Source organism: Pituophis catenifer, unplaced genomic scaffold (genome assembly GCF_029215685.1).
Source record: "Pituophis catenifer annectens isolate HBS135680 unplaced genomic scaffold, rPitCat1.0.hap2 SCAF_3, whole genome shotgun sequence".
Classification (NCBI taxonomy): Eukaryota; Metazoa; Chordata; class Lepidosauria; order Squamata; family Colubridae; genus Pituophis; species Pituophis catenifer.
The window spans coordinates 182,187,639-182,206,428 of NW_027256883.1; the positions used below are offsets into that span (position 1 = coordinate 182,187,639).

Consider the following 18,790-nt stretch of genomic DNA (forward strand, 5'->3'; position numbering starts at 1 on the left):
GGCAGAAGTTGGGACAAGTAACAGGAGCTCATCCCATTACGCGGCACTAGGGATTTGAACCGCTGAACTGTTGACCTTTTGATTGACAAGCTCAGTGTCTTAGCCACTGAGCCACCGTGTCCATTAATGAATGCCTGTTTGTATTTCTATCTGGAACTTTAGACAAGAAGAGATGGTTATGCACAATAGGACAAGGAAGTTTCAAGTTGTTGCAGTCCTTTCCCATCACAATTTTTCAGGTTGATTTTTTTCATTGTAGCTTGATTTATTTTCCTGGGGGAAAAATGGATTGTTTCCTCCGCAGAATAATACTTAGTTTAAAGTAATTTTTTTTGATATTGTTATCGATGCATTTTCCAGCTTGGCATTTATGAGCTGTGCTTATTTATTGGCCCTGATTTGTAAATGTGTTATGGTGATTAATATCTTATACTTGAACCAGGGAGACCTAAAGTCTGTTTCTATCCAACCATGTATTCACTGAGTGACTTTGTGCCAGTCACTTCCTCGTAGCTGAAGGATTCTGGAGGAGACCCCATTAAAGCCTCATTGTGCATCCAGAGAAAGGCAGGATATAATTGCAATGAAGAAATAATCAATGTAATAGTTTGGTGATGGAAAGTTTTTATAGCATCATGAAGCACAGGGAACCATTTTTCTCTGCCCAACCCTGTTAAAATTGTGTAACATTTAGATCTGTTTAGGAGGAAGTAGATTTCAGAATGTTCATTCTGGTATTAAATTCCATTCTTTCTCCTAAGTGGCATAATTTACAATTTCTTTTCACAAATGATCCATGCAGCTATTGAATCATACAGTCAAGGAAGACTGATTGTAGGACTAGGTGGCAGATTGCTTATAAGCCAACAGTGAATTCCTTATGGCAGCCACAAAAATACGATATACATTGGATATATGAAACACCTGACTATAACATGGTTTGTTTGGTTTTGATTTAGCATGTTGTGTGAATCCTGACATTGTAGTATATAAATCATAGTTTATGGACTGCTATGTGAATCTTATCTTTGTAGTATACAAACCATGTTTATAGCAGCAACTATAGCTTATTCTCTACCTCATAGTTGAACAAATTATGGCTTAGCACAATGTATGAACTTATTACTTCAAAATTGTATTCTGTTAGATTTCTTGTTAGATCCTATTGAAACAAATGCAAAAAAATGGATAAAATGTCACTTACAAGAATAATTCAGGCAATATCACAATCGTAATGACGTGTGATTAGTAAAGATCCTACCTATATGGTCCAAATATCAGGATTATACCCCCTATCTTGAACAGCCCTCAATCAATTTTAATATTTTTTTCTAAAACATGAGTAGCAGTATGGGCTGAGAGAAGAAAATAAGTATCTATAAACTTTATTAGGCCAAATGAAGGTTTACAAAATCATTGTAAAGATATTATTACTCTACAGTTAACCAAATAAAGGAATTAGTTTCATAGACTTTGTCTCTTGTTCTGCTTTTTAAATATGGAATTTATATCTGTTGATCATCTCACATTTTTCTTTGATATAAATAAGAAACCTACTTTGTGTAGAATAAAGGGCTATGTCTGGTTTAATTCAATATACAGACAGCTGCTGTGATTTGAAAACCATGGTTTATGGTTTAGCTTGTGGGTAAATCCAACCTATAATAATTTAACAAGGACATGCTTTACTTTGCTGAATGTATATAGCAATCTCTGTTCAAAATCAAAATCCAATAAGTTCAGTCTAGAGACAATTATATAATTTTATTTATTTAGCAAATTTATATAGCTGTCCATCTTACAAACATGATCTTAGGTGGTATACAAAAAAACAGAGTTAAAACAAGTATAAACCATTATTAAAAACGATTAAACAAATAGTAAACAAATAGACTGTGGGAGAATGGATCAACATTCTGAATGTGACATCCTGCAGGTGCCCCAGGCTATTGGGGAAAAATGTTTTAAAAACTTTCTGGCAGGCTAATAGGGACTGGGCTAATTTCAGTTTAAGGGGAAAGGTATTTCAGAGTGTGAGAACCATGGTACAAAGGCTCCTCTCGCAATTTATCAGTATGATTCCAAAATTATTTTTTAATGCTCCTATCATGAGCAATGGACTGAAACAATGGACGCTATCAAATTAATATTCCTCAACTTCGGCAACTTTAACTTGTGGCCTTCAAGTCCCAGAATTCCCCAGCCAGCACAGTGACTGGGAGATTCTGGGAGTTGAAGTTCACAGGTCTTTAAAAATTGCCAAAGTTGAGAAGAAACACTGATTCCAGCTCAGAAAGAAAGATCTACTAATTTTGCATCTATTTTGCAGACCATGACCCCTGAGTCAGTGAAAGGTCAGATCAGACTCTAAACGCAAATGAGCAGGATTAGGCCCAGTAACCAAACTGGATCGAGATAAGCTCAAGTGTGATTTTTTTTTTCTTGATTTCAGACCAAGGGCTTCATGGGCATAAATCCAGGGCTCCGTGGAGGAGAAAGCCTAAGAGCAGTGTTTCTCAACCTTGGAAGCTTGAAGATGGGTGGACTTCAACTCCCAGAATCCCCCAGCCAGCGCTGCTGGCTGGGGGATTCTGGGAATTGAAGTCCACCCATCTTCAAGCTTCCAAGGTTGAGAAACACTGCCTAAGAGGAACGCCAAATGCCATCAGAGTTCAGTGAAGCAAAGTGTGAAGTAACACGCGTTACCGCCTAAAGAGGACGGAGGCACTACTACCCCATTAAGTCCAGAGTCTAAAATTACACAATTGCACCACCCATTAGGGGAAAAGAATAGGCGGCCGCGACGTGCTGGAGAGCAGCCGTAAGCGAGAAGAGGCGGTCAGGCCAGCCCAGCTCAAGCAGTCGCTCTTCCCTCGTATCTCGGGCCAATTCACCCAGCAGCAGCCTTGGCCCTGGGCGGAGCTTGCCCGGGTTTCCTCCCGCCCCCGGCTCCTCCCAGAAGCCGGAGCCTGGTAAAGACAGCTCCGCCGGGGTGTTTCCTAGTTCAGCGCTCGTCATTCGCTCGCTTCTTGTCAGCCGCGGCTTGGCGTTCCGCTCCTTCTCTTGCTTGGAGCCCGGAGGATGGTGCTGCCCAAAGCAGAGCACGCCGCCAGGCTTTACCGGGCGCCGCCGGAGCCGGCGCGGGAAGCGCATGTGTCTTCCTTGGAAAAATACCGCGAGCTTTACCGACGCTCGGTGGAGGAGCCGCAGGGTGAGTGCCAGGCCGTGGTGGGCGAGGTTGGCGCGCCTTTCCCTGTCAGCTTGGGGGCAAGCTTCCAGGCCGCTCGCGGTTGCCTGACTTCCTGACCGTGGCAGGCGGGATGGGAGGCGGACCGTGGCTGGGGCCGGAGGGCGAGAGAAGGACGCTTGGAAGCGAGAAGCCTCCGTCCCAAGGGCGCCGCGATCCAGCTTCTCTCCTCTCCTCTGCTACCATGTGCTCGCATAGCTGTCCTCTTCCTGCTCCTCCTGTAATAGGGTCGGATACTGGTAGCTGCCGATCCTTTTGATCGGATGCATCAGGGTCCCGAAGGCGAACCAGCCACTGCCCCGGAACCCATCCGGGGATAGCCGCAGGTGGGCAGTCCGGGCTGCGAAGCGGATTTCTCCGCTCTCGTGTGAGTGAGCAACAAGTGTCTCCTAGCATCTCTGCTAGAATTACTTTGCTGGGTTGTTTCAAGGAGGGGTGTGTAGGTGCTTCCCTTGTCTGGCTCTAAGTTAAGTTTCTGAATTTACAACCAGCGTCATGTTAATTATTTGTCCAAATGGAAGAAAAATAATCTCTTCTTGATCTATAAACACCACCTCACCAACCTGGACCATAAAAAAAAAAAAAAACACAAACCAACTCCCTATTGTTTAACTTCTTATGCTAAAACAAAGAGCAGTTGAGCAGTTCAGAGATAGACATGTATAAATGTGATTTTACTGTAATCCACAAATGTGTTTTCTTTTGGAAATTGGTTATATCAGATTATGAAATGGGACCAGCAGTTTGGAAGCTTCTGTACTTACGCATAGGTTTTCCATGCACAATATTTAATACTAATCTCATCAGACTTCTCCCCCCCCCTAATTCATAACTGTCATTTGCTTCCTTACACAGTTGTTTATCTAAATGAGCATGAGTGTATAATGTAATTAGATGATGTTGCATATTGAAGTAACATCCAAATGAAAGATGACAATACACTTCCAGCTGAGCAGCAGAAATGGGGGAAGGACTTCAGTCAATCTACAGTATACCCTGAGTTCATTTTCTTGAATACCCCAATAACTATTGCCAGAATAAAGACTTATTCACATTAGTCCTCCAGTATTTGGCTCAAAACCGTGCCTAGATTATATGTTGTCAGTTCTAGGCTGTCAAAGATTTGGCTGAGGTTAGTAACATTCTCCTGGTTGTAGCAAGTTTTGTGGGGGTTTCTTTGAGTAAGTTTTTGACTCCTGGTTGCTGTTTGGACAAGTTCTTTCAGTTTTCTTGGCAAGGCTTTTTGGAAGTGGTTTGCCTTTGTTTGCTTCCTATGTCTGAGAGAAAGAATGCTCAAGGTCACCCAACAGGCTTTGTGCCTAAAATGGGACTAGAACTGACAATCTCCCAGCTTTTGCCTGAAGCCTTACTCACTATACTAAACTGGCTCTTGCAGCAAGATATTGACTACAATTGGGTGTCAACCTTTTAGCAATAGATAAGCAGAGAAACCAAGCAGCCAGATTTTAATATCTAAATCAGTTTTTCTGAACCTTAGCAACTTTTAAGATTTTTGGGCTTTAACTGGAGGAATTCCCCTGATCTATGGAAAATCCCACCCCAAGATATTTTGTTACCATGTTTCTACCATGTTGTCTATGAGGGCTGTGTTTGCAACAGGTAGTCCTTGTTTAGTGGCTGCTTGATTTAGCACCACTCACAGTTGTATGGTTTTGGACAAACTAAAAGACATGAACACAAATGAAGCTCATTGAGACTTGCAAGAGCTATAGGTCTGTAAAGTTATGTTTCTAAGTATGAGAGATATTTAAAGAAGATAACACATTCTTTATTGTTTTATCATAAAATACACACTCATAATAGTGCTGTTCTACACCCCATTGGTACATAAGGAAGAGATTATATTAGACTTTTCTGCTTGCAGAAGAAGTTGTAGAATATAAGTTTACTGAATTCAACACCCATTATGCAGAAGGAAATAAGTAGCATCCACAGAGAGAGAGAGAAACACAGCCTGACTAGGTGGCTCAGTGGCTAAGACACTGAGCTTATTGATCAGAAAGGTCGGCAGTTCGGCGGTTCGAATCCTAGTACAGGTCTCCTGCGTGAGCAGGGGGTTGGACTAGATGACCTCCAAGGTCCCTTCCAACTCTAATTTACTGTTAAATTAAAAAACTCACCCACTTACTTAATTCATTGTACCAAAAGAAATATGTAAAACTACTAAAATACACTTCTCAACGAAGGACAAAAAAATAAGCAGTAGATAAAAACATTTGGTAGAAAATACTCTATTTCTCCCCTTCCAACGTCCTACCATGGTCCCCTGAACCTTTTCCCCTCCTCTGGCCCTGCTTTTTAATCTCCAAAAATGTCTTTGGGATTCATTTGAAGCCCAGTGGCATACTTGGAAATCAAGATGACTTTACAGACCACCATTCTTCATTTTCAGCATGTGTCAGCCTTTCAGTTGATTTGATTATAGTAATATATTTTTATAGTCAGGAAGGGGCAGGGAGTTTGATGAGCTTCAGGGAAAAAATTGTGTTAAGGCTCCAAAATATATTGATGTTAACACTAGAATTAACGGAACTGAAAACAAAGCATGCAATTAAGAATTAAATGAACAAGATTTTGCCAACATGTTTATTGATATTAAACAGTCAACTTGTGCATTGCTTTGGATTTGAAAATAAAAAGTTGCATTGGATTGTTTAAAAGCCCAGACATAGAATCACAGAATGCAGGATTATTGGCAGCTGTGCGAAAATGCATGACTACTTTAAGAAGTTGCCAACAAGTATTATGTTGGCTCCCCTACAGTTTGAATCCAAAACACTGCAGAGCCAGTGCAAATTCCAGAACTAAGTATATAAAGTATAGCTAGTCCTCAATTTATGACCACAATATTTTTATTCATAAAAGTGAGAAACATTTAATATTATGATAGATAAAAGGAAATTATTTAAACAATTTTTGTAATATTTCAAATTGGGAGAAAGAAGATAATTGGTGCATTTATGAACATATAATGTAGATTCTACTCAATATATGGGCAGTATATATTTTCAGTTATAATGATAGTATGTAGTTAAATAGGAAATTATATGGAATTCAAAATATTAACTTTCTGCTTTGTCCTGCTTGTGAATGTACCCAGAAACATCAGATTTGTTGCTATGGAAAATAGGATGTTAGCTAGAATTCTCTTATCTTGCCTCTGAATAAATGGCACGTGAATGAAATATTATCATGAAAAAAAATCTTGATTGTGGATCTTTTTTTGCTAAGAATGACTATTAATATAAGCTTCAGAATACAGCCAATATCTAGCAAAAGTTAGACCTGCCTGCTTACTCCTTAGTAAGTGTTCATAAGATTGCACGGTGGGTCTTTAGACACTGATATCTGACAGTGTTTATGTGTTTGAAACATTTTTTTTTACTTTTTTGCAGAATTTTGGGGTGATATAGCCAAAGAATTTTACTGGAGGAACCAACACACTGGACCATTCCTGCAGTACAATTTTGATGTTACCAAAGGGAAAATCTTTATTGAATGGATGAAAGGAGCTACAACCAACATTTGCTACAATGTTTTGGACAGAAATGTTTACGAGAATAAACTTGGAGACAAGATAGCATTTTATTGGTAATGTTCTGCTGCTTACTTAGTTTTAGAGAGTTCCGATATAAATTTAACATTAAATTGTGGTTGTGAGATGAAATATTGGAGATGATGGTAAAGGATGAATAAGTATTGTGTCTTTAGAAACTCTCTTGCAAGGTGCAAGAGAAAGTAAAGGGAATTATCCTCAGATATTATGGATTTCTCAGTTTTCATGCTCTGTCTAAAATGCAAATTGCAAAAAAACTACCCTTCATTTAGTGATTACCTGGCAATCATTCACTAATACAACAATAATGCAAAATTCATTTCTGACCTATGCATGCATTTGTAACCATTTTTACTAAACAACAAATGGGTATACTCTCTAAAGTATTTTTTAAATCTTTGTGGTGCTGCTCTTATTTATCTTATTATTTCTGTTTAACAGGCTTCAGTTTGTTAAAGCAATGCTTTATAGCAGGACTGTAAAACTCACTGCCCGCGGGCCAAATGCATCACATGATGGCCACGCCCATGCCCAGTTTAGCAAAGGGGAAAAAAGTCGCGATACGTCATGTGACGCCATTCCGAGTTAGACACTCCTGCTTTATAGTACTTTCAACATGTCACATTTCTTCCAGCTGTAGGCTAATCTTAGTCAAATGATAGAGCTTGAAAACAACAGTAAACTATACTTTGGCTGTGTGTAGTAGCCATAAAAGCAAATATTTTTGCATAACAGATACTTGTTGAAAAAACAAAGTTTATTGCCGTCTATTCATTAGCATATATTCCTTTTTCACAGTGATCTACATATGCAGTTTTAAATTTTTTGCATATTTATCTATTTAAATATATGGCCATCCCCTTGCTTCTGTAACTCTGAGTGACAATCAATAAATTAAAACCATAACACTGAAAACCTAACATTTTAAAAAAGTAACTGCCATGTAATAGCTTCATTGTTTCTTGTATTCAAGGATATTAATATAACTTATTTCCTCTTTCTGATAGTTCTAGTTTCTAGTTCCCTTTTGCTTTACTGAGCAAAAGAAGAATCAGGAAATGTGACACGAATCCTGTCAACGTTTAGTAGGACGTAAGTCCAACTGATTTCACTCAGATTATACTCCAGAATGTTTCCATTTTTTGCAGCTATAATAGTATTGCTGTTTATAAAGCTGACTTAACATTTATTTAACCAATTACTGTAATTAAAAATAATTCCTACAGCAATGCAAATCGATAAAACCATATAAAGCTGCAAAAATTAAAACCATAAAACAACAGCAAATAAATGGCAATGCTATTGTTACAATACAGTAACTGGCATACCAATGAAAAGTAACTTAAAGGTTATATAAATAATAGGGTCTTCAGCTGATAATAAAAGTAAACTATGACAACCATAAAGGATTGTAAAAGGAATTCCACAAGTGCTCCACCACCTATATCTGGAATGCTCTTTCTTTTGAGTGGCCATATAGAGAAAATCTGGAAAATATGATATAATCGAGAGGGGATCCCTTCTTGATCCTTTGCTAGAAAAAACTGCCCATCAGATATCCAAATCCTAAACTATATAATGCTTTGTATGTCAGAACAAGTATTTAGCCATAACTTTTTAGCATGATGGCAGCTATCACAATTTTTTCAGATGGTGTAACCTTATCCTAAGAGGTGGTCTCTTTCAGTAGCCTAGTTGCAGCATTTTGTACTACCAGTAGTTGTATCCATACTATGCATATTGAAATATTTTCTAAGCAGACTTCAAAGTTCAAATTATCTTACAGTTTTTCTAAATCAGATTTAGAATTAGAATAGAATAGAATTCTTTATTGGCCAAGTGTGATTGGACACACAAGGAATTTGTCTTTGGTGTATATGCTTTCAGTGTACATAAGGAGAATAAAATACATTCATCAAGATTAAAAAGATACAACACTTAGTGATAGTCAAGGTTACTAATAAGCTATCAAATCATACTAGGAAACAAATAAAAACAATATAAATTGAAAGATACAAACAACATGGTTATAGTAATAAGTGGGAAGGGATAGATACTAGTAAGGAAGAGAAGAATAATAGTAATACAGTCTTAGTAAGTTATTTGACAGTGTTGTGGGAATTAGTTGTTAAGCAGAGTGATGGCATTCGGGAAAAAACTGTCCTTGTGTCTAGTTGTTCTGGAGTGCAGTGCCCTATAGCATCGTTATGAGGGTGGAAGTTGAAACAATTTATGTCCAGGATGTGAGAAGTGTGAAGATATTTTCACAGCCCACTTTTTGACTCATGCACTATACAGATCAAAGGCAGGTTGGTGGCAATTTGTTTTTATCAGGCTATCTGAGGAAAAAGTATAGGAGATACAAATAAGTTGCATTTTTTTTCAATATTAAAGCAATAGTTGACATTTCAGAATCTGAATTTTACAGCTATTGATAGCTGTAAAATTCAATTTTACATTCAATTCAAAACCAATATTGATTAAAGATAGTCTGGCAGCAAGACATTTCTTTGTGAGGCAATATTGCACCCTTTAATGCTAGATAGGACAATAAACTATGGAAAGTGATGCCAATATAATTCTTTGAATATGTCTCCTGTTTCAATTTATATTGAATATACTCAAGGAAACAGATTATTTTTTTTTGCAAAACTACAAGAGTGTGTAAAAAACAGGTTCACTTAATGTAAGCTGGAAGTGATATGCCTATGCACCATTTTGAGGCCATAGAATTTCTTTTACTTTTTCTGGAATATTCTGCAACATTGTAGTTTGCCTCAATATCCATGCATGAACTTAATTGTATTGTATATATTGTAATCTTTTTAAGTGGCATTGAGAACTACTTATAATATTTTGCTACAGTTTCAGTTACTGTGGGTCAGTGCAGATACATAACTTTGATAATTCAATGTCATAAGGTAATTTAATAATGAGACAGAGAAAAGAAGACAGGTTCTATTTAAAGCATATTGGAGGAAAGAAACTATTATGATTTACAGGTAGTTCTCAATGAGTTTTGCCCATTTTATTACCTTTATTACTACAGTTGATAAGTGAATCACTGCAGTTCTTACAGTGAATCATTTGCTTGTCAGAAGGTAATGACATGACCCCGAGACATTGCAGCCATCGTAAATAAATGCCAGTTGCCAAGCATCCGGATTTTGATCATATGATCATGGGCAGGAGTGGTATTCACTTACCTTTGCTACCAGTTCGCAAATGTGAACGTGCACGATTCATTTTTGTCTTAAATTTTTGCCTACCATTAGAAGAGGCACCAGAGTTAGTAAAAACCAATAAATGTCATTAGGGCAATGACAAACAATAAATGTCATCAAATACTTTCAGCTATTGGTAAATAAACAGACATGGAATGAATTTGCTATTTAGAAGTGTTCAAATTAGTTTTTTATGCTGCTTATTTCTGCTAGTGTTGCAAATATGTGAATTGGAAATCTTGACTTTACTGTATTTATTGCTTATAGAGATATAGAAATTATGTGCAGCAAAGGATTAGAATTTGCCATCATGATTGTGTAGATAGAAGCTTTTGTACTCTGAAGATTATATAAGATGATGCATTTTATTTTAGTTTGAGGGAAATTGTCCCTGAAAAGGGATGCTATTGGAATAAAAATATATTTTTTTTGTTCAGCTAACGAACAAAGCCATCCAGAGTCACAGAGGCGATGGATGGCATAAAAATTCAATAAAATAAATAACTAAAAAATATTCTTAGTCTATGAAATTGAAAGTTATTCTGCTCACAGCTCCTGATTTAGAAAGTCATTGGATATTCTAGCTCAGCAAAGTGACTTTTATCTATTTTCTCTGATCTGGTTTTAGGGCTTGATGTTTGCTCTGCAAACATGAAAAGATATTGCATACCTTTAAAGTAGAATTTCCTTATGCTAAAGTTAGAAAATAATATGTATTGTGGTACGTACAAACCTCTCCCTTTCTGGACTTTAGAAACTTAGAGCTATCCTCCCTAAATTGCTTCCCTGCAGATGGGAGAAAAGATACTGTGTTCATGAAGCAGTCTTTCTGGTGTAAAAAAAAGCAGATTGGGAAAGACCACTTTTCTTCTCATGTTTTTCCTCTGGGAAAAGTAGAACCTGCTCTTTTGCCTGGACTCCTGTTCCCATGGATCTTTTAGTATGCTTTTGAAGATAGCATTGGTGATAGTTTAAAAAGGGTTGAGGAAAATGGAAAGAATATTTTATTGAGCATGCCTAATATAGAGTCAGTCTTTTTATAATTCTCCTCCTTCATCCTGTGAACTTTCTGTTCTTTGTTGAAGTATGCATATTTGAAACTCTATTTTCTAAAACAGGGGTCTCCAACCTTGGCAACTTTAAGACTTTAAGCTTTGCTGGCTGAGGAATTCTGGGAATTGAAGTCCACAAGTCTTAAAGTTGCTAAGGTTGGAGACCCCTGTCTAAAATACATATGGATTATATGTAAAATGGTGGCTGTGTAGGATTCCTTTGCATAGGGTTTTTTTCTTAAGTTTGTTGGTGTCCCTCCATATGCTACACATAGGACTATTGCATTTTGATCTACATGTTTGTTTATAAATGAATGAATGAATGAATGAATGAATGTATGTATGTATGTTGCATTTGTGTGGGGTACAAAATGGACAATACAATGTTGATCCAAGCTGTTAAACCAGAAGTTGCCAATATGGATACTTTCCAGCTGCTTTGGATTGCATCTCCAATAATCTTTTACCATTGGCTGGATTGCTGGGATTGATCAGAGGTAAAATCCAGGCATCAGATTATCACATTGTGAAAACTGTCTATTGTATACGTATACCAGAGGTGGGTTTCAGCAGGTTCTGACCAGTTCTGGAGAACCAATAGCAGAAATTTTGAGTAGTTCAGAGAACCAGTAGTAAAAATTCTGACTGGCCCTGCCCCCATCTATTCTCTGCCTCCCAAGTACCAGCTGATTGGGAGGAAATGGGGATTTTGCAGTAACCTTCCCCTGGAGTGGGGTGGGAATGGAGATTTTACAGTATCCTTCCCCTGCCATGCCCACCAAGCTACGCCACGCCATGCCCACCAAGCCACACCCACAGAACCGGTAGTAAAAAATTTTGAAACCCACAACTGACGTATACCTATATGTATACATATATGTATACATACATACATACATACATACATACATACATATGTATACGTATATGTATACATATATATATATATATATACGTATACGTATATATATATATACGTATGCAAGTCTTGGCGTATTCGGTTCTTTTCCCATGTAAGATTGAGAGTATCCTGGCGACATTTTGACGAGGTCTCATTCGTCATCTTCAGGCTGGTGTCTTCGGCTTCGTGCTTGTGTGAGCAAAGCGTGATTGGAGATGCCGTCTCTCTTTAAATACTGGTGGGGAGGTGTGGAGTGCTGGCTTTGTTGTTGTAAGTGGGTTGGTTGGCTGTGTTGTTACATCTTGATTAGTAGATGGAGCTGATGTTTGCAGATTAGTCGGCTGTTCGTAACATCCTGTGTGGGCGAGGTCCTAGCTGTGTGCCCATTAGCCTTTTGTGTTGTAACGACCTGGGTAATGGGTTGTGTGATAGCATCCTGAGCTCTAGTATTGTGACATCCTGAGTTCTGTGATGTATTGTCTTGAGCAGATGGCTGTGATGCAACATCCCGGGCTTTGGTTTGGCTCCGAGGCTGAGGTCTTGTCATGTGCTCATGGCATGTGTTAGTTTGCTTTGTGTGGGGATCGGAGGGGGGCGCAGCAGCTGGCGATCCTATTTTCCCCACAACAACAATCCTGTTAGGTGAGTTGGGCTGAGAAAGAGAGAGAGTGAATGGCCCAAGGTCACCCAATTGCTTTCATGTCTAAGGCGGGACTTGAACTCAAGGTTTTGTGCCTTAACCATTAGATCAAACTGGCTCTCTGAATTACAGATAATCCTTGACTGACAACTGTTCAATTAGTAACCGAAGTTAAAATGGTACTGAAAAAATGGACTTATGACTTATGACCATTTTTTCACACAACCGTAGCAGCATCTCCATGGTCACATGATCAAAATTAAATTCTTGGCAACTGACTCATATTTATGACAGTTACAGTGACCCAGAGTTGTGTGATTACCTTTTGTAACCTCCTGACAAAGTCAATGAGGAAGCCATGTTACTAACTTAACAACTGCAGTGATTCACTCAACAGCTGTGGCAGGAAAGGTTGTAAGGTTATAAAATGGGACAAAAGTCACTTAACTTGTCTCGCTTAGCAACAGAAATTTTGGACTCAATTGTGGTTGTAAGTTGAGGACTATCTGTATACTCATTCAGACTGCTTTTCTGCTTTGTAAATAGCTTTACATATTGCTCAGTGATTTGAGTGGATAAATTTAGCCTTGTGATTTCTAGAGCATAGTTTATGGCTTGGCATAATCTACGAACCTCACCAGTTGTGGTTCTATACTAATTTATGGCTAAACTAACCACGATTTAATGTAATAGGTAAAGCAGATACTTCTTATGATTTTTAAAGAGATGAAATAGTGTTGATATTGGGCTACTACCAAAGATCACAAAGAATGGTGAATTGCAGATTTGTGTTATTTTCAAATGTTAAGTGCTAAGCTAAGGCCTCAATCATCAGGTCTACAGGGCAAATAATGGTTATGCTCCTTTTCTTCCAGAAGTTCATTGGAAAACGTCAAATTGACCCTTCCTTTTCTAGTCCCTGCCAAATGTCTCAAAAAGTTTCACTAACACTCTTCAACTCCTTTTCATATAAGAATTTTTAATGAACCATTTTTTTCTGTATTAAGAATTAAGTGTATGTGTGCGCGCACATGTACAAATTACAAGATTTCTGTCTTAAAATAACATCTCTAATATACATGCTTATTGAGAATTTTCTCTTTCTACTTGGCTGTGGTTATAGTTTTGCAAGACTTCATTTCAGAAATTGCATTTCACCAATGCTGGTACTTTGCCAGGATGGTTAGTTGAGTAAGAAAACCAGATAGACAGATGCCATAATCTCTGAAAGATGATTGCTCATACTCTATAATTACACAGGAGATATTGCTTAATGTCTACAAATAAGTAGTGCTGTTTGTGTAGAGACATGCTATTGAACAATTTCCCTTAAATATACATGACTTAATAATTTAAAATAATAGTGAACGGATTTTTGATAATTCTGTTAATTTTATTAAAACTATCTGCTGCATGCTTGCATGTAGTTTGCTTCAGATACAAAGTGAGAAAGATGCTTTAGCATCCAATTCTTGAAACTCTTTAAAGCAAAACTGCTTTAAACTCTAAACAAATCTTTTAAGGAGGTAAAAAAAAAAATTTTTCCCTGCAAAAAAGATGACACAATTACTGCATGCACTCTGATTTGGATGGTGTATATTCAAAACTGAAAGTGGTAGTGCTTAATAACGTTACATATTTTTTGAATGTTCTTGGGATTGTCTCTTCAAGCTATACTTACCTAAACTAAAAGTATTTAAAGTAGGAACACATAATAGGTTTTTCAAAGATTATGCAAATCCCATCTTATTTTTAAAATCTAGAATATGAAAGAAAGCAGACTCATAATGCTACTTTAAAGGAATACTTTTTAGAGGAGATAGATTGATATAAAATTATCACTGTTACTCCTGCTTTTTGTCACAGTTGTTTTTGCATTAATCAGTACATTCAGCAGTTCAGGACTGGGCATAGAAAAGCTTTCTTAAATGTGCAAACATATAACCTCTAGGATTTAAGTTCGAGTTGTTCTAGATTGGATATTAGGAAGTGATGGATGCTATTCACAATTGCCAATAAATGAACTCAGTTGTGAGAATTGCTACTCAGCAACATTGTATCAACCCCAGAATATATACCAGGCCAAGAAATCAATTCCACCAGAAGACAAACTATTTTTTATTAAGATTGGCTATATTATAGAACAGTAATGGCTAACCTTTTTGCCATGGCGTGCCAAAAGCAGGGGTAGTGGAAGGGGATTGCATGCGCGCGTGTCCACACCCATAATTCAATGCGCCCCGTCCCCCCACGCATGCACGCATGACACCCCCGCTCTCCCCCCGCTCTCCCCCCCGCTCTCCCCCCCGCTTTTGGCACACGATGGCACGGTGGGCCCAGTAGGCCCATTTTTTTGCTCTTTCTAGGAGCCTGGGGAAGGCAAAAACAGCCTCCCCCGCCTCCCCCCGAGGCCCTGGAAACAGCCCATTTCCCGACTTCCAATGAGCCTGGAAGGCCCGAAAATCAGCTGGCCAGCATGCACATGTGTGCTGGACTGAGGTAGGGCAACGCTCGCGTGCCCACAGATATGGCTCCATGTGCCACCTGTGGCACCCGTGCCATTGGTTCGCCATTACGGATATAGAATCTTGCAAATCTGATTGTGATTTATCTCCTCCCCCTCTTACACTCCTGAGAATTAGGGTGGTGGCTTTCTGAGAGATTTTTACATACCTTCTGCATGACTTGAGCTTAGGCCATGTTTTTTACCATGTTGCTTTGATAACAAAGTCTGCTTATCTGTGCTAAAATCATCTTCTTTACTCTCTACGTATCTGGAGGATGAAAAATGGTTTTATCTCATGGTAGAGGAACTCTTAGGAAGAATTTCCTTGTCCATGTATTGACTATCAGCAATTCTACTGGTATGGTGTCATATCTGCGTGTAGTTAACAAGAGACATTATCAGGAAAAGCACTTTCTTATTTTCAGAGAACTTAATCGACAGTGTATATTGCTTGCTTAAGCTATTTTGAAATAAATTTGGAATTGCATAAGAATGAATTTAACCCTTAGATAACTCACATTACTCATTTCTAAATCTGCATCGGAAAGATTCTTAGTGTGATAGTTACTAGGTAAGTATTGTTAGTATTAACAAATGCAGAACCATTAATTGCAGGTAAAATAGAGGATTTCTTCCAGAACTATACAGTAAAAATCAATTAGATGTCAATTAGATAAATAATACTTTTTATTATAAAAAATTAAAGATAAAATATAACTTTTTACTATATGATTATGACTGTGGAGAGGGAGGAGACCTGCGGCTTTTCAAATGCTGGTGGACTGCAACTCCTACATGCTTTGCTGTTAGTGATAGTTGCTGAACTATAACCCTGACAGTAGCTGAATAACCATAGTTTTTCCATCTCAAATTTAAACAGCACCCTTTTTTGGGGAATTGTTTGTCTAACATGAAAAGTGCATTCAGAATTCCATATGATAAAACAGTATTTCAAAATCAACATGTAGGTTACATGGGGAAATTGAAGAATAGGATTTGGTGGCCTGGATGAGAATGGAAAGGGAGCATGTCTATGCTTGTATCCTAGTTTAATTTCAGAAAATACCCCATGCACATGGTCACTGATGTTTAAGACAGCATTATGGTGATATATAAATTTATACCCGTGCCATACTGCAGTTAATGAGATTTTATAATGCACAAATGGGGCCTGTGAGTATTCCCAACTCTCTTTATGACCTTGTGTACATTTTTGAAGAGAAACTGGAAGAAATATAGAAAAAGCTTTTAGTTCTCTTTCAGTGATTAAATCAAATTTATGTTGCAGATAATACTTGAATTGCAAATTAATGAAAGGGAGGGAACTGTAATTTGCTTAAAAGCTTTAGGCGGCCTTTCCTGCCTGTAAGCTGTTACATTAATCCAGAATTGTTATTAATTAAGCTAACTGTGCGGGACTAATGGTGATGTCCTAAATCTTGATGCACAAAATGGATATTCATGCACATAGAGAAGCAGTGGCTACTTTAAATTCCATTTTGATGATATTGTACAACATGGTACAGTGTTGCTGAGAAATGGCAACGTTGCTAGGCCATTGTGACACAACCATGGCCACACAAATGTTCCTCAATATCCTTATAAGAATGCTTTCTTAACTCTTACCCTCTGAAATTCCTTTACTTGAGATTTTATTTAAGATTCCATCATAACTTAAACACCTATCTACCTAGACCTATCTACAGAACAAATCTACTTTCTGAATGTTACTGTAGAACTACATAGTGGAAACACAAACCTCACATTCTACAGGAAATTCACCGATTGTCATGTATACCAACATGCTTCCAGCTTTCACCCAAAACATACCACCAAATTTACAGTCAGGCTACCAATTGTTAATTGATGAAATATAATCTGTCTCCCATGTGTTCTGCATCTACATAAGCAACCTGTCTTCCTCTTCCACCTAGTTTAAAGCCTATATCAGTGGTGGCGAACCTTTTTGGCACCAAGTGCCCAAACCGGGATGCATGTGCACGTGCGTGCGCCAGAGCGCCGGAAACCAGAAGACCAGCTGGCCAGTGCGCATGCATGCACTGGCCAAGCTGGTCTTTTGGTTTCCAGCACGTGCATGCGCGCCGGCCAGCTGGTCTTTGCACGTGCTGGAGCATCGGAAACCCGAACACCACCTGGCTGGCGTGTGCATGCCTGTTTTTTGGCCATTTTCTGGCCGTTTCCCAGTGCTCCAGCACCCGCAAAGACCAGCTGGCCGGCACACATGTGCATGCTGAAAACCAGTAGAGCAGCTGGTGACGGCGCACGTGCCCACAGAGAGGGCTCTGCGTGCCACCTCTGGCACGCGTGCCATGGGTTTGCCATCACGGGCCTATATCAACCTAGTCATGCTATGATCCAATGAAGGAAACTGCGAAGCAAATTGGTTGGAAAAAGTGCCATCAGTCTCCTTAAGTTTTGGGAAGTTATACCAGAGCTTCCTCTTCGATGTGTATATTTATGAATATTTGTGCAAGGATATCCTTTTGGCACAATGTGGCTCATAATTTTTAACATTAAATCATGCAGTCTCTTGATTTTGGCAATAGGTGTCAAGTGTGAGTGAAGAAACTAGAATATTTTAGCTCTTGGTATATTCATAGAAAATTCTACAGAGAGGACATGTTTTATATCTTTAGAAACTATGACATTTTCTTATCAGTCCTTAATACTTATGTGTTAAAATCTATGTAAAACTCCTCTGAAGGAGTTTATCTGAAGTTATATAGCACTTTTGAATTAGAGAGTACACTCCAGAAAAGCCGTATCTGGGGATAATGGGTGCTACTGTGGTTCACCAGGCTCAGCAGGTGGCAGCATGGCACATGTAGTCAACATGGCCAATTTCAGAAAGCAAAGGGCATTGTCTCTAGTCAGTATTTTCATTGGGACTACCTGGGAAATCAGGGCAGTTGGCTAGTTGGAAATTGGAAAGAAAGAATCTTGGAGAAAGGCAGTGGTAAATCACATTTATAACAAGAAAATGGAATGGATGCAGGTGTCAAGCTCTGCTTGAAGGTGGCTTTACGTTTTACCACTACCTGTCATATTACCTGTCAAAATAGAATAAATTATTATTATTTAAATTTGCTTATGCCCATCTTGCCACAAGGCAACTGAAATGGAAGATAGATTTCTGGTCATTATAATAATGAATGGGGAATGGGCAGTCATATAAGAGAGTTTAAAAAGGAGAATATAGATAGCCTTGAACTGAATTTTGAAGACAACTGTTCAATAACGTGAGCTAACTATATACATGTAGTTCTTGACCTACAAACATTTGTTTAGTGACCGAAGTTACACCGGTACTTGGTGTAAGTGACTTATGATCGTTTTTCACATTTATGACCATTGTGCTATCCCCATGGTCACTTAATCAGAATTCAGACACTTTGCAACTGGCATGTATTTATGACAGTTGCAATGTCCAGGGGTCATGTGATCACCTTTTCCTACTTTCTTACAAGCAAAGTCAATGGGGAAGCCAGATTCACTTAATAACTGTATTACTAACTTAATAACTACAGTCATTAACTTAACAATTGTGACAAGGTCGTACAATGGGACAAAACTCACTTAAAAGCTGTCTTATTTAACAATGGAAATGTTGGGCTAAATTGTG

The 18,790-nt window shown here is 38.3% G+C and overlaps 1 protein-coding gene across 3 annotated transcripts in view; it reads left to right on the forward strand.

Moving 5' to 3' along the window:
* Positions 1-2,994: 2,994 nt before the first annotated feature.
* Positions 2,995-18,790, forward strand: part of ACSS2 (acyl-CoA synthetase short chain family member 2) — a 63,340-nt gene continuing 47,544 nt past the window's right edge. For all 3 annotated transcript variants that reach the window (XM_070941655.1, XM_070941657.1, XM_070941656.1), the window contains exons 1-2: positions 2,995-3,211; positions 6,664-6,859. In XM_070941655.1, coding sequence (XP_070797756.1) covers positions 3,082-3,211; positions 6,664-6,859 — 326 coding nt within the window. In that variant the 5' untranslated portion in view covers positions 2,995-3,081. The remainder of the gene's footprint in view (positions 3,212-6,663; positions 6,860-18,790) is intronic.